General features: G+C 46.1%; 1 protein-coding gene across 8 annotated transcripts in view; it reads right to left on the bottom strand.

The window, feature by feature from the left end:
• The window catches only part of Znf827 (zinc finger protein 827), a 167,069-nt gene that overhangs the window by 52,415 nt on the left and 97,263 nt on the right, over positions 1-17,391 (bottom strand). For all 8 annotated transcript variants that reach the window (XM_034522569.2, XM_034522573.2, XM_034522570.2 and 5 more), the window contains exon 8: positions 3,957-4,060. In XM_034522569.2, the coding sequence (XP_034378460.1) occupies positions 3,957-4,060 (104 nt within the window). The remainder of the gene's footprint in view (positions 1-3,956; positions 4,061-17,391) is intronic.

Here is a 17,391-nt window from a genome sequence, read left to right as displayed (position 1 = left end):
ATCTTCCCCAGTGATTCAGCATTTTGCTGCTCAAATGCCGTCCAGGGTTTTCTAGAGGCACCCACAACTTACTTTAGATCTGTTAAGATCCTCAATTGAAGTGTCAGTCTCTTTGTTCCTAGCACTGGATTTAGTGGGCCCAGGTGTGGATTGAGAATATCTATGTGATACCCTTGGGTCCAGATGTGTTTTGAGACTCACACCTTTTCTGCTTTCCGGATGGTGAGGTGGTACACACCACCGTTTAAAGTAGGCTCTGACAGCAGCACAGGAGCAGGGCTTGATTACCTAATATTTCAGTGGCAGAATGCATCAACTCCCTCCTTGTCATATAAATTAGATTCTCACTAAACCTAATGAAGACAACTTTGTTGCAGGACATTTTCTGCCCATTGTATTTGCAGTGGAGCTCTGCCATTGGGCAGTAGAAGACGTAGGCGGAGCTAGGAGTTGGGCAGAGGAAGGAAAAGAGAAGAAGGGAGGAGGAGGAGGAGGAGGAGGAAAGAAGATGGCCTCGGATGGCCACATGTCTCTAGCATCCAAGGCAGTTATTCTTATCAAGGTTAGGTAATTGGGTTAACAATTCTAGTTGTGTGGGCATCTTGTGTATTGAGCCTTTTCAGATATATAAATCTATCTGGTTAATCTTTAAGCATTAAGAGTCCTATTTCTACCAGGTAGTGAGAAGGATGGTGGTTATTGTCTGGGGTTGAGCCGAGCACTATGAGGGTGGCGGAGTTGGCCCAAGGGCCATACTTAGAGCCATGGAGTCCACAGAACTGACCTACGGAGGCAGGAGCCATGCCAACATCTCGTGTGTCCCTGCGCTCCTGGCCAGCCGGGCCTGCTGTTAGTGTGGGACGCTAGAGTGGCAACATGGCGACCAGGCCAGGAGCTAGCCTGCCGCCCCTCCAGAACACAATTTAAAAATAGCTCAATCAAGGGGCTAAAGAGATGGCTCAGTGGTTAAGAGTGTTGGTTGCTCTTCCAGAGGACCCTGGTTCAATTCCCAGCACCCACATGGCAGCTCACCATTGTCTGTAGCTCCAGTTCCAGGGGATCCAATACCCTCACACAGACATACACACAGGCAAACACCAAAGTACATAAAATAAAAATTAAAACAATGATTTAAAATAGTTCATCAAAAGCACTGGTTAGTGGATATGATTGCTATCTTCTATTTTCAACCTGACTGTACTAAGAACCCTCTTCAGAGGCAATGAGACAGTCCATGGGGAAGCGAGTTGCAGCCAAGCTTGCTGACCTGGTTTGACCCCTGAGACCCAAATGCTGGAAAAGAGAACTGACTCTTGCAAGCCACCTTCTGACCTCCATATGTGCCTAGACGCTTGGGAACATGAGAGCATTAGTGAGGTAGCCTTTGGGTGTGTCTATCAGGCTTCCACAGGGCATCAGCTGAGGAGGTGATGCAGCCTCTCAGAGTTGAACTGAGGAAAGGAGGAGAAAGCTGATGTTTCAGACCAAGGACCTCCTAACTCCCGGCCTCCGCTCCGCAACAGCTGTCTCATCCAAACCCTCCTGGGTGATGCTTCTTGTCAGGTATTTGGTCACAGCAAAGAGATCTGTGAGGCTTCTGTGTTTTTGGAGCCATGTGAAGGGACCAGGGAGCTAGTACCAGGATATGGTGGCCATTTACACAGTCCAGACATGGAGTAAGTTCTTGCCTCAGTGTCTCTACACTGCAGACGTTGGTCTTCTCCAGTTAGGGGGTTACTGGGGCTCTCCTGACAGTGCTGTCTTCAGCTGAGGATCAAATGTCCACGGTGTTTTAAATCTTCTCATTTCACTTCTGTTTCCAGAGGATTTCCAACACAACAAAAAACCAAGTCCACCTTTCTTCATTTACTTAGTAACGTGAACACATGAGGACCCTTGGGTTTCCAGCTGCCTAGAGAGGGCTCTCTGTTCAACAGCAGGTCGATTGCTCTTTATGAGGGTCGATTTTCAGGTTTAAAATCCCAGTGACACTCACTCCATCTCCCTCCAAATAAGAGCTAGCTTTAAAGTGTGAGTTTATCTAACATGCAATGCAAAGCTATCACCACAGAAAACTCCTGCACACAGTGCATACGTAAATGCCCTCTGGTTCGGCTCCTCCACACCCCTCCAATAAGACCTTTTTTAAACACAGCTAAGTCAGATGTGAAGCCAGCAATGCAGGAAGACTGGCAGTATGGGTCACAGCATCCGGGCAGACAATTCCTAGGCAGTTATTTTGAAATTAGAAAGTCACAATCCATCAACTTAACAGCAGGGCAATACTTTTGGGGACCAGGATAATAGCTCTTCAAATGACATGGTAGGAAGCCAGTAGTAGCTCCAAGAGGCCCTGCCTGAGGAGAAAGATAGAAAACTAGGCAGAATTTCCTCAGTCCTTAGAACCAATCATTACATCATGTCTTCTTGCATGACCATATTTCCTCTAGGAGCTGAAAAGAAATGCCCCTCCCACAGAGCCAAAGAAAATGGCTAAACTCTGGTTGGCTGTGTGGAGACAAGACATTGCTCTGCCTAGCACTTCTTGGTTAAAGAAGAGCAGACTTCCAACTCTTCGTGGCACACACTGTGGTGTCCACAGCAGCACTTCGTGGCACACACTGAGGTGTCCACAGCAGCACTTCAGAAGAAGCCACTGGACTCTGTCAACATTGCAAGTTACTCAGCTCTCAGTATTCTGTGAAATAGAGCTCTTGGGGGTGTGGACGATACTTAGACTAGATCCCAGAAAGAATTACAGGGCCAATGACCCTGACTGGAACCCTTCCTATACACACACACACACACACACACACACACACACACACACATACATGCACGCACGCACATGCACATGCACTCTCACACGCACATGCACAGAGCCTCCGTCTCTCTTTCTGCTCAAAGGCTCAAATGCATGAGACTGGGTTCCATGGAGTGCTTCTGAGTGTCTGTCAACATCCAGGAGAGAAGGATGGTGTTGGGATGGGAGAGCAGGTAACAGGTTCTCAAATGCCCCATAATAATTGTGAACACACACATATCATACATGCACACACACACATACATCCTGAGGGACAGGTGAGCCATGATACAAGGACACATACTTTTTCTTTTACTCTAGAAGAGAAGTAACGAACAGGGGAGAACTACACGTTGGTGGCTGAGACTGTGAGGAGGGTCAGGGGTTGGATTTAGTCAGTGCTGTGGCTAAGAAGAGATATGGAATCTGGGAGACAAGGTCTACTGGCTGCGTCTCCTCTACAGACATAGAGTTGTTTGTGGAGGCCACAGGCTGTAGCTAGTTCTTACCCAGCCTCCCCTATCTCTCACTGTTTTCCTGAAATACTAACAACACATAAGACACATTATTTTCAAGTTATACCTTCTTTGTGTGAGTGTGTGTGTGTGTGTACACATATGTGTGTGTAAGCCAGAACTCAACACCAAATGTCTTCTTCAACTGCTCCCCATCATAGTTTTTGACACAGGGTCTTTCATGGACCTGAAGCTTGACTTGGGTAGGTTGGCTGCCCAGCAAGTCCTTTGTCTTGTCTGTGTAGCCCTGGGACTACAGGTGAGCACTGTGGCTCAGAATATGTGTGAGCTGGCATGAGACTCAGGTCCTCAGGAGGGTACATCAAGAACTTTACTGATTGAGCCATTTCCCTGCCCTTGTTCTCTAGGTTAAAGAAAAAGAAATTCACTACATGGACAAAATGTCAGCAAGGAAGGCATGAACAGATCTTAAAACAAAGACAAAGGGATTACATAGTCTGCATTTTATTTTAATGCACCTTTGTGGCAGTTTCAACAGCATCTCTCCCTTGGTTCTAATACCCACCCTCGTAGGAATGGCTGCAGTGTCTAAGCCATGAGCAACTGAAACCACACATTTCAGGAAAGCTGTCCTCAAGCACCCAATGGGAGAAGCAAAGACAGCCATGTGTCCTTACCTGGAGCAGACACTCTCCCGTGCAGCACAGATTCCCCGGGCAGCAGATCCTTTGAATTGGAGGTGAATGGTGATTGTCTAAATGTGTCTTCTGAAAAGAAAGGGCTGGGGTAGGGGAGGAGGGGCGAGGGTTAGTGAACTGAAGTTACTTAAGACACCCAGAGCACCTGGCTACACACACACACACACACACACACACACACACACACACACTCTCTCTCTCTCTCTCTCTCTCTCTCTCTCTCTCTAATGCATTTACTTGTGTTTTTTCAATTATATTTAAGCTATATAAATAAGACTGTGCTTGTAATGGAGGAAGAGAGTAGGTTGTCACAGGTGAGCGGCACACGGGCATAGTTTTTTTATCCTCAGGTCCACATATAAAATATTACCTTTAAAAATAGATTCATGTGTGTGTGTGTGTGTGTGTGTGAGAGAGAGAGAGAGAGAGAGAGAGAGAGAGAGAGAGTGTTTGTGTGTATGTGTGTATGTATGTGTGTGTATGTGTGAGAGTGTGTTTGTGTATGTGTGTGTATGTGCGTGTATGTGTGTATGAGAATGTGTGTGAGAGTGTGTGTGTGTTTATGTATGTGAGTGTGTATGTGAGTGTGTTTGTGTGTGTATGTGTGTTTGTGTATGTGTGAGAGTGTGTATGTTTGTGTGTGTATGTGTTTGTATTTGAGTGCATGTGTGTGTGAGAGTGTGTGTGTGTGTGTATGTGTGTATGCACGTTCATGTGGAGACCAGAAGACAGTTTCAGTTGCCAAGAAGCTGAAGTTACAGGTGTCCGTGAGCCATATGACATGGGCGTTGAGATCGAAACTTGTCCTCTGCAGAACAAGCATTCATGACCACTGAGCCTCTCTCCAGCCCTAAAACACACTTGAGACACAACAAAGCTCACGTCCAGGGCCAGCCCAGTGGCTGAATGTATTTCCCTTGTTCACGTGATTTCTGGATTTTAATGAAGATAACTGCTGGCTCAGAGTCAGAAAGACTGTCTCTGTGCTTTCTCTGTCGATGGAACCACCTGCTTGTTCCATAATCTGTCACCTGACCCTCTCAAAGACCAACAGCATATACAGGAGGGACACGAGACTGGAACCTAGGGCCACTGAACTACAGGACACAACTGGCTGGGCCCTCAGAAACTGCAGCTCAAGTTGGAGCTGGGTTAGTTCTATAAGAGGTCTAGCTGGGAAGCCAAGCTGCTGACCCATGTTGCAGCATCGCAGAAAAGGACAGTATCAAACTGGGCAGGACTGAGCCCTCTAGTGACCCAGCTGGAAGCACAACAGAGCTTTAGAAACCCTACCAGGATCCACCCCCACAGTACTGCCACAGTGAGCACGACGTGTGTGTGTGTGTGTGTGTGTGTGTGTGTGTGTGTGTTTCTAACCCAGTGACCACATCCGTTGTCTTCATCTCTGAAGGCAATACAAAATACTGCAATCACACGTGGGGGCAACACACTGTCCATCCAGGTCCTTCCTGGGAAATGGACAGCTCTACTTGTGTGAATCACAGAAAATTAAACCAGAGAAACTGATTGCCGAGGTGGTGGCTAGGCCATGGGCAGTAAGGCCCAGATGGGAGGGGCAGCAAGCTGTGATTGCCCCGGAGTTTAAGGGACAAAGAAGACACACATGGGGCCAGCAATGAAGCCTCAGGCAAGTTGGAGGCCAGATAACCTGAAGATGTAAAAGAAACCTCTGCCCAGAAAAAAATGATGGTTTCCCTAGGCCCTACCCCTGCCTCTCATCAGGGTCTGGGCTTGTCCAGACTTTCCTGGAGGCAGGGGGACTGTAGATTGATGAGGCAGGACAAAGAACAGATCTCAGGGCATGGAAGGCTGAGGACCGACCCCACATGTGGTGAGGCCTTTCTAAGCTTGGCCCTAGACTACAGTTACAATGATTAAATAAATATTAAAGAGATAGTATTAAGATACAAGTGGAAAAGAACATTTTTTTAAAAAGGAAAGTTCATATCACTGGGTAGTACAGTTCCACCATAACTGTTTGGCTACACTGGGTGTGACTCTGACCGGCATGCTTTGTATTTATACTGTAAACGGCGAGCAATTTAAATGGGCTTTAAAAGTGCACAAGCTGTGGGTCACTCGGCAGATAAATAGGAAAGGCAGTTTATACCTTTCTACCAAGTACCACAAGTCACAAGCCACTTGGTGGCTGACTGACCACATGCATGCTCCAGTTCCAGCGCTAGCTACACTACTGGGCTGTGCTGTGACCTTGCACAAAGTTCTTGACTTCTCTGGGCCTCCATTTCTTGTCTCTAGTCGGGATAACAGTTCTTACACATCACCTAGGAGTTGGGGGAAGCAAACAGAAGAGTCCGGTGCATACAGCAAGTGCTCAATAAGTGGGAGCTATATATATATATTTATAATGTGTAGCCTGAAGGAGAATAAGTTAATCAACTTTTCCATACAAGTTAACAAAAAGGGAAGTTCCCTTTGTATAGAAGCCATTACAACACATGAAGGAAAAGCCATTTCCGATTTGGAAGTCTTAGTTAATTGTGGGGATTAGGTTAATGTCCGCCCTTGCATAAAGACTACTAAGGATCAAAGAACATGTAAGGGGTTAGAGAGACTGCTGCTCAGACATGGGGCAAGAACCATGGGGGTTCTTGGCGCCAAAGCTGGGCTGTAGTGGTAGATTGTTTAGCATGCATGAGACTCTCTAGGCTCCATCCCTATCAACACACACACACACACACACATGTGCGCGCACCCCCCCCCACATGCACACCCCCCCCACACGACTCCATGAATACACATGCACACATACACATACACACATAGAGATCCCCCCCCACACACACACAGAGTCACAGACACACATGGCTTGGGGACAGCCAGCATGTAGACCTGCAAGAAAGCCACATGGAAAGAGATGAGTGCTCCCTAGTGCCAGGGGCATGGCTTTGACTAACAACACATAACAACACACACACACACACACACACACACACACACTGCAGTATCGTCTTCAGCAATCGGGAGGCAGGGAGGCAAGACTTAAGTTTCAATCTCTGACTGTAGCAGACAGCCTGGAGGGGCCTGAGAAGACCAAGAAGGTCCTACATACAGGAAAAGGTGATGTTGGCGGGCAGTGCTGCAAGCCGGCAGAGGGCCATACAGATGGACGAAGCCTTTACAAAGGAGAGCAGGTGAAGACCACTGTGCTGTTTACAGCAACCCCAAGCTTCCCAGGAGAAGTGGGCACAGCTGCCCCAATGGTGAGGAGCCTCCTGGGTCTTGCAGCTGCACAGAGCATGCGCTGCATTTCGCCACTGTCTTCCTCAACGCAGATCTCAGCAGATCCCGCTGCTGCGGAGAAGCTCAGAAGAAACTGAGTCAAGGATCAGGGCTACTTTACCAACACATGCCAGCTTTACCCTGCACAGAAAGATTTCCTTACAGCTTTACCCTGCACAGAAAGATTTCCTTACAGGCAACAGAATGCAAAAGTGTTATGTCAAACACCAAAAACACACCAAAAAGAGCATCTGTGTATTAAGGGGGTCAGAGGATCAATGCAGAAACTTCTACAAGGCAAGGCTGTAAAGGTCTTATCCATGAAGAGAAGATAGGTTTACAGAGGTCTAGTCCAGGCTAGACCATTGCAGTTGCCTGCATTGGCACTGAGAGGGGAGGGAACACCCTGATTTTACAGAGGCCTGGATAGGTGGGCATCCATACTGGCCACTTAATGAAGCAACCTTTGTGAAAGAATCATCTACCCTGAGTTTCACCACTATAATGTCTCTGAACTACCATGTCACCAACTCCCCCCACCCAGGTCCCTGAATTCCTAAGGAATCCTGAACAACACAGACCCATAGGTCCTTTTTAGAAAATGTGTAAGGAAGGACCAGAAGGATGAGTGGCAGAGAGTGACTGCCCCAGTGTGCAGGTTCCCAGAGTGCAGGAGGGGCAATAGAACTTCCACAGCCCCCGAGTTATGTCCACTGCCTGTACCCATTGCTTCTGAAGGCAAACTGATCTCAGCTGGGCCTCAGTGAAGAGGAAATAGTAAAGCAGTGTATGGTGGTTCATGCCTGTAATCCCAACAATGGAGGATGACTTCAAGTCCCGGGCCAGCTTGAGCTACATAGATCCAGGCTGGCTGGCTGCACTACAGAATGAGACCCTGTCTTAAAGAAAAAGCAGAAGGTAATAGAGATCCAGGGCTCTGTGGCTGTACACACGTCTCATAGCCTCACCACGCCAGAGGAAAAACGCTGGCCACAAGGGCTCAGGCCTCCAAGCCTAGATAATCTTACTTTTGCCTCTGTGCTGAGGGCCTGCTCTCCAACTGCAGCATCCATTGCACAGGCCAGAGGCCTGACTCCGCAGTACTAAATGCATCATGGTCAAGTGATGGGGAGGTTGACAGTTATGGCATGAGAAAGTCCTAAAGGTTCCCAGGGCTCCCTTTAGGGAATAAAGCAGAAATGGAATAGGCCAGACTTTATGATGAGCAAGGAAGGAACTTTGTGTAGTCCTTGAGCTGGAAACCTAGGTTGGCTACAAATTATTCCAGAAAACAAGTTAGTCTATGAGTGTCACGTGGCCCTTGTCCCCTGTTCTGCAGCTACGCAATCTTTTGTGATTTTTACTATAAAGAGACTCACCATCTGGTGAGCTAAGTGAGGCTGCAGGTGTGGTCCAGTTGGCAAAGCAATAGCCAAGCAAGATCCATCATAAGCGCTGTCATGGGCTACTATGGGGCTCGGTGGACAGGAGGTGTGGTGGATCACCTGGTCAACTCAGCACATGGGATATGGAGGCAGAAAGACCAGGAGTGGGAGATCATCTTTAGCTACCTAATGAGTTCAAGGCCAGCCTAGGCAATAAAAGATCCTGCCTCTGCCACCTACAAAAAACTAAGTTTAAAAAAGTAAAAAAAAAAAAAAAAAAAAAAAAAAAAAAAAAAAAAAAAAAAAAAAACAAACAAAAAAAACCAAGTAGTAAATAAATGAAAAAAAAAATCTATGGAGAAAAAAGAAAAAGCAAGAAAGAAAAGATGGCAGCTTTGGTTGTGTTGACAGGAGGGTGGTGGATGGTTGTAACCAGTACTCAGTGGACGCGGGGTCACCAGGAGTTTTCATTTCACAGCATCACTAGCCACCATAGTGTGTTCTCTTTGACCCTGAATGCTGGCGGGCTACCTGGTAAATTCATCCAACAGTCCAGAAACAATCAGCATTCAGGAGTGTGTCAACGTCCAATAGCCCAAATCACCTGTTACTTGTCTGTTCTGTTACTTAGAAAAGACATCTTCCAAACTTTTATCAAGATCTTTTGAGTTTCCCTTCTGGTTAAAAGTGGGACAGTTGCTGATGTGCATGGTCATTTTTCCCTGGAAGCAAATCTAAGAGCTGAGACAAGAAGTGGCAGTTCTGTCATCCACAGTGGCCAATGCCAGACCTCAGATAGCACAGGCTATGGGGTCAACAGCACAGGCCTGCAAAAAGAAAGATTTACAATAAATAATAAAGCAGTCCATAAAAGATTATGGCTTTAAACGGTGATACATTTCCCTAAGTGCTGGGTTGTGGCACAAATATTTCCACCTTTACCATCTGAGGGCCAGCAGGGAGGCTGTCTTCATGCAGAACAGAAGCTCGTGGGCTCAGAGCCTCACCCTGACTCCAGCCACACAGAACTTCCCATTCTGACTGCAATAATAGAGTAAGACAAGGAAGAAAGGGAAGGAAGGTGAATACAGACTGGGGAGAAGCCTCGAGGGCTGGGGATGAGAGTCAGCCTTCAAATGCCTGCCTGCCTGCCTGCCTGCCTGCCTGCCTGCCTGCCTGCCTGCCTGCCTGCCTGCCTGCAAGAATCTCAGGTCAGATTCAACTGCATGGAGTCAGAGTGGCAGCACCCATGTGTAATCTCAGCACCGGGAGGCAGAGACGTGTGGAGCACTAAAGCTTGCCCATTGGCCTCACCGATTTACCTCTACACACAAGTTCAAGCATGTGCACATATACCCACAAGTACACACAGATGCACATACATGAACACACAAACACACATACATGCTGCACACACTTGCACATACAAATAAATAAATAAATAAATAAATAAAAATAATAAATATATAAAAATAAAATTGTAAAAGAGCATAACAAAGAGACACCACTGTTGCTCCTTCAAAAAGATGGAAACAACCTCACAGCTCTGAGTCAGGAAGGACAGAGAACAGAGGTCTGAGCAGAGAGAAGGGTCGCTCTGTATAAGTTCTTCCTCAGGACGCAGACCTGTGGATTATGGCCCTGGCTATGTTGAGCCAATCTCTTTGCAAGCCAATGACTGTTTCTTCAGCTGACCTCAGCTCTGGGCCATCTCATCCCATGGCTGCCTTCCCTCTGATGAGCATGGCTTTCCTCCTGTCCACTGCGCCATGAGAGCCCATGCTCTCTTTTATCTATCCATCTACCTAGCCATCATCCAGCCATCTGTCTGTCTGTCTACCCACCTCCTTGAATTGATAAAGCATTCTCACTATTGCCTATCTGTCCATCCATCCATTGCCTTAGGTATTAATATACCATGTTCATCTATTTTCCTTCCTTACCAGTGCTGGGAATCTGTCCCAAGGCTTTCCATGCATGTGCGAAGAAAGTGCACCAGATGTCAATATGCTGTGCTCATTCACTGCACCCATCCACTCATCCATCCATCCACCTCCCCTTCTGTCCACCTGCCCATCCATCCATCCATCCATCCATCCATCCATCCATCCATCCATGCATACATCCATCCACCCACCCATCCATGCACCCATCCACTCATCCATCCATCCACCTCCCCTTCTGTCCACCTGCCCATCCATCCATCCATCCATCCATCCATCCATCCATCCATCCATCCACCCACCCATCCATGCATCCATCTATCCACCCATCCATCCATTGATTACCTTATTTATTGATATGCCATGCTTACTCACTTCTCACTGCCCTTCTCTGTTGTGCTGGGGATGTACCCCAGGGCCTTCCTCACACATGCTAGACAAGCACTCTACCACTGAGCTACACTTTCAGGTCAACATTATTTTTTGAAGATCTGAAACACCAAACATTCACTTCATTTCAAAGCACTGGTTTGCTATTTTAAAATCTCCACTCTCCAAATCTTTTAGATGCTGGTATACAGCCTTGAAGTTACATCCCCACTATCCTGACATTCTGAAGGCATCAGGAAGCTGTAATTGAGAAAACAATCTTCAATGTTGCCAAAAGGAACACGAGTCAGACCAATGTTATCCCAAAGATGTTGTATAGTTCAAAGGCTCTCTGATCACATGGAATGTGGCTATGACAAAAGGCAAGTGGACACAGGTAGCTCCCTTATGGAATCACCATGTCTAGATAAGGAAAACAGAAGAAATAAGAACAGTTTTGGAATGTCCAACAAAGGCTACAGCTTGCTAGAATAACAGCCTTGTAGTTCTGCAGGCTTTGTTGAAGAACAAAACAAAAGCTTTTCTTCCATAGGCTTCTTAAATATATCTGAAAGATGATATTATTTGAAGACAAGGACTAGAGAAAGTGTTGGCCTCCTTCTTATGCCCCTCAAGGAATTTAAGGGCAAGAGAAACACTCTGTGATACTAGAACAGACGCACACGCACATGCTTGACTGCCGATAACAAACCCACTGACACACCTGTTTGCTTCTCCACTAAGAATGAAAAGGATCAAGTAATCCTGCAGGCCGTGTGTTCTGGAATGCCTGTGATGGGGTGTACTTCAGAGTAGCTTTGTGTACAGAGAGGGGTACCCTGGGAACAGAACCCAAGTCTAAACAGGAAATCCGCTTGTGTCCTGTATCTCCTACATGGGAAGGTAATCATATACAATAATTTTAGTGCACCTGTGGTTTGATGGTGACTTCTCACTTGGAGACAAACATAAATTTTCCATATGCGGTGCTGTGTTGGTGCATAAAACTTTTGAGTTTTGAAACATTCCAGGTTTCAGAATTAGGACTATCTAATTTGTATTTCATTTTCAACTTAACACCATTTCTCAAGACAGGGTCTCATAGACACCAGGCTGCCTGCAAGCGCCATGCACCCAGCCGTGATGTTATGAACCCTGGGGCCACCACGCATGCTCAGCAGGTCCTCTACCGACTGAGCAGTGCACATCAAGTTTTCAACTGATTTTCATAGTTACTGCAGCCTTCTCCTTAGGGAGTACATGCTTTGTTATCCTTAACTATAGCATTCTTTAATTTATTTGTTAACAATTTAGAATAAGGGATGATTAGCATATAAATATATGCACACACAGAAACATATCATGTGTATGTTTGTTTTGTAACGTATTTATGAGTGATAGAACATGAAAAAATAATCTTAAATGAAAGACAACATGGGTTGAGTGGAACTGAGGAACCTGCTATCTTCTTAGGACTTCAGACCAGAGGACCCCTCCTCTGAGAGAGCTCTCCTAGGTAGTCACTAATGAAAGAACCCCAAGTGCCAGCCAAGAGTAAATAGGGAGACAAACATGCAAGACTCAGTGCTGTGAGTTTCTACCTGGACTCTGAGACTGAATTTTTTTTTTTTTTTTTACTCAAACCTAAATGTCCGTAATAAACAGAGACGTCTTTTGACCTCAGGACAGGATCTGGGACCTGTCACCTACCATGTTGGATACACTTTCAAAAACAGAGCAAAATGTGAGCTAATCTCTACAGTGACAAAAGCCAGCTGGACATCTGCCTAAAGCCCAAGGCTGACACTGCAGCGTGGGGGCTCCAGGCCTGAGGCTGATAGGAGCCTCGGCCACACTGTCATCTCACTCCCGGCACTGGCACCTGTACACACACCCCAGCTCCTGCTTCTGCTTGTGGAGGTGACAAAGAAGCTATGAGTATCTCCTTCTCCTGTTTCATACACATGGGTGACCTCTGGCTGGGGTGGGTCATCTAACAACAGAAACGTGTAAACGATGAAGAACTAATGGCACTGCTCATTTTATAAGGTGTGAAATGGCATGGTGAGAGTATCCTCATGTTTTTTAAAGGGACATACATTCTGAAAATCAGGGAGTGGAGAGAGTGACATGGCTCAGTGGAGAGAGGCAGTTGGCACCAAACCTAAGGATCTGAGTTCAATCCTTAGAGTTCACATGGCATAAGGTAAGAACTGAATCCTGAAAGTTGCCCTTTGACCTCCACATGCATCCACTGTCACACACACACACACACACACACACACACACACACACACACCATTCACTCACAAGATAATTAATTCTAAAATTTAAAAGGAAAGTTCAGGTCTTTACAAGTCTCACATAATCTTGGCCTGCCAGTCTCTCCATCTTGTTCGTCAGTTCCTGGTAGGACAGGAGACTAATTCTTAGCAAGTCAGTTTGGCAATTTATAGAAAAGGCCTGAGAAATGTTAATGCTTTCTTTTCCTGTCTGTGCACACATACAGGCATGTGACGGCCAGGAGGTGGCTTTTGGTGTCTTCCTCCACTGCTCACCGTATTTATGATTTTTTGAGGCAGGTTAGCTCTTCAAACCTGCACTTAGAGTTGTAGCTGGCCAGCAAGCCCCAGGAGACCACTTGTCTCCCAACAGTAGTGTTGCAGATGGGCATTGCTTTTAGGGGGGTTCATCAAGTTGGCTGACAGGCAAGTCTCCCACAGAGGCTCCTCCCCAGCCCAGTGCCTCAGTTCTTCATCTCAACACCACTTGCAACAATAGTTATGTGGGTAACGATGTGGAGGAGGGTGGGCTTCTGGATAGTCAGTAACAGGGGCTGCTTAAGTAAAGCAAGGCATTCAGAAATGCTGAATGATACTAGACAAGTCTTAATAGAAACACACTGAGTTACACCAATTAACTCAAACATGCTGTATGACATAGTCTAGGTTAACAGGTTAGAAAGCTGTGTGTATGATAGGATCCTGTCTAAATAAGAAAATATGCAGACATAAAAATAAATTCTGCAAATACACCCATTGCCAACTTAGAAGCGAGCCCTCTGGGTAGAAGGCTTATTAGTGACGGGGATTATTTAAGTGAATATTCTATATATTCCAAAAGTTGGTTATCTTCAGAACTTTTCACTAAAATTGCCATTTGACAGTTTAGATCATTTACTTTTAAAAAGACTTGGCCTTTCAAAACATGAGTATAGAGGGGCAGTTGTGACAAACAAGCAAACAAACCCAAACAGTCACAAACAACCTGGCAACACTGACGTCCAGCACAGGTTTCCTAAGTCTAGGCACCAAGCAAGAAAGTGAGGCTGCAGGAAAAACAAAACTAAAACATGGTGGTAGACAACCAACCGGACATTTCAGGGGAAAAACACCTCACATACACATGCAGTGGTTCCTACTTCCTTTGAAATGTAGAGTGGCATTATTTCTGGTCTTCCTAAAGGCAGGCCAATACACAGAACCTAATCCCGAGGTTCAGGGTCCAGGTTCCGGCAGCTGAGCGTCAGCATTCATCCACACAAAGCCAAGAAGCTTGTCAGGGCAGGGAGCACAATGCAGGCCTTGTCAGGGCCACTGAAGTGAAGAGGCCAGATCAGGGCAATCCAAGCTCCCACAGACCAAGGAAGGGAACCCAGCACACCCGGATGCATGAAATGTCAGCTCCTAGACGACCAGGTCTCCAGGGAGAATGTGACTTGACACAGAAACTAGGACAAGGGGCTTTCTGTGGAAGGCCACCCAGGGGGGCTCTGTCCTCCCTGCAACGGTGCAAGGTCATGGCCATGCCATGGACCACATCCATGCAGCACGGATGTCCCTGTGGTCTGCTGACTGGAGAGCTGTCCCACTGTGAAAGGTCACCTTCTGCCTGTTTGTTGGACGTCTAGTAACAGCTCTGGGGACGCCCCAGACAAGAGCAGGGCTGAGGCCAGTGCCCAAACAGCATCCGCCTTTTGGTTTCACCGCTGGCTACAGTGCTCGTTACAGACTCTGGCTGCTCCTCGATGGGTCTTCAGCCAGCCAAGAGGAAGAACACAGTGGTGCATGGGAAGTGAAGAAAAGAGACCAGGGACCTCTTTAGATCCTGAAAGTTGCCCCTTCAGAGACACACAACGACCCTCCCCCCAACACACACTGCATAATGCTCCAAGTATTTCAAGAGGTTCATGTATCCATAATAAACTATTTCAAGAATCAATTTCAATTTCTTTTGACAGATGAAGATTTAAAGATAACCCAATGAAGTATTGCAATGGAAAGACTCTCAAGTCACTGGATGCCAAGGCTGCTGCAGGCCGCCTCGCAGGCTGGGTGCAGCTCAGAAGCACCGTGTTAGAGGCTGGGAGATCAGCATCACAGACAAGGAAAATCTAAACATTTCTTTGGACAGTCTGCTAAAAGGTGACAGAGTATACAGGAAAAATAGCTTCAGAATTCATGGAGATAACCATGTGGCCCTCAACAACCTCGACATCACTAAAAAATAAAAATAAATTAGAGTGTCTTAATTAATTGGGAATCCATGAAATTAATATTGAGGTAATATTAAATGCTCTGGTGTTCTCTGTGTAGTTAATTTGAATGTCACAAAATATGAACAGTAAATAGGACATAAAGAGAGAGAGAGTCAAAAATCACCAGTTTCATTTGCTGTTTCCTGTTTCTCTCTTAATTGCTTCTGTCTCACTCAGTGTCCCCAAGTAATTTTTCACTCCTAAAGTAATAACACCATCATTCTCTTAGGTTCTCCAAAGAAATGAGAGGGGAGATTGTACGAGCAGAGGCAGCACGTGGCACTTTTTAGCAATCTGCGCAATTTCTATTACTGAATCATAAATATTTAAGGGCACGCATCTAAGCTGCCACGAAGGAAAATTCTATATTGGACACTATCAAGTGAACGTGTCTCTTTAGTAAACAGTGTTTTCTGCCGTTATCCAAATCACAGAAAAATAGCCCACATTTGAGATTTGGAAAACTGGGCAAATTACATGTTGGTCTGCATGGCACACGAGTCTGTCTCTCTCTGATGTCCACGTTCTGTCCAGGAATGGTAAGAGGATGACCCAGCAAACAGGTAGCTGATTTTGGAATGAAGTGAGGCACACTTCTAGGCCTGCAACCTGACCTGCCTCTACGGACACTGGATTATTAATGGAGGAAGAGGGAATAAGGGATAAGACAGGGTTCTTGGCAGCCATTGTTCAAAGTTCGTGGTGTTACACAACATTGAACTCGACCATTTCCCCTGCCAGGAGCTATCTGATGCTTACTCTAGGGTTCCATTTGCCTACTTCCATCTTACGCAGCATCTGGCCGGGTGACGGGCCATGGTGGAAGATTTGGTTCTTCTTTTTCTTACTAAACTTTGGAATCTGGTTATGGGATCATGCCTCCTGTGCTTCCATCTAGCAAATGACCACAATGGCTGATTATCTACTCCCTGTAGAAAGTAGGCCTGTGCTGGGAAAGGAAATAAAAATAATTAGGGCTTACTGAACTCATCCATGGTCTGTCTTTCTGTTCTCCTGAGTCTGACAAGGACTCTCACCTCAGTGTTCGTCAGGAAGACAGCAGTAGGCACATCCAGGACACTCTCTCAAAGGAGACCCACAGGCTTCTTTACACATGAGTTTTCTAGACTCTTAAGGTTAAACATGTGAAAGAATGGTGGTTTTAGAATTTACAGGCTGCATTCAGTGCATGTATCCAGACAAGGGCAGAGGGGCAAGGTCAAGGCAGAACCACATGATCCAATCTTTCCAGCCACTAAGTAAATTGATTTTTCTGCCTGGCTATCTGGTACACTTTCATGGGTTATTTTTTGCCTTTCCTTTTGGGAAGATGATTCTAATTTATACAGCAGATTCTAAGTTCTTAGGATTTGAATTTTTTTTTTTTTTTTTAGAAAGTATGTGTGTGTGTGTGGGGGGGCATTCTGAAACCAGTTCTTGCTGGGGATGTAGCTAACTTGTAGAGTGCTAGTTTAGCTCGCTCGAGGCCATAGGCTCCATTAGCAGCACCTCAACAAAATAAAACAAAAGCAGTGAACTCAGTTCTTAACTGATGTCTGAAGGTGACAGGGAGATGGCTCGGTGGGTGACGTGCTTACTGTACAAGCTCAGGATCCTATTTTCAGTCCCCATGTAAAAGCTGGACCCAGTAAGCTAAGCTAGTGGCCCTCGATTGCCTTTAATCCCAGCACTCAGGAGGCAGAGGCAGGTAGATCTTTCTGAGTTCCAGGCCTGGACTGCACTGTGAGTTCCAATACAGCCAAAGCTATACAGTAAGACTCTGTCTTCCAAAAACAAACAAACAAACAAACAAACTGTAGCAGGATGGTTTCCTGCTGCGGCTACATCCCTTGCAATAAGCACGGAGACTGGGCAGGAGTTAATGTGGGAGGAGTTAATGTGGGAGGAGTTAATGT

Source organism: Arvicanthis niloticus, chromosome 18, assembly GCF_011762505.2.
Source record: "Arvicanthis niloticus isolate mArvNil1 chromosome 18, mArvNil1.pat.X, whole genome shotgun sequence".
In the NCBI taxonomy this organism is placed as follows: domain Eukaryota; kingdom Metazoa; phylum Chordata; class Mammalia; order Rodentia; family Muridae; genus Arvicanthis; species Arvicanthis niloticus.
This window is presented reverse-complemented; position numbering and strand designations above follow the sequence as displayed.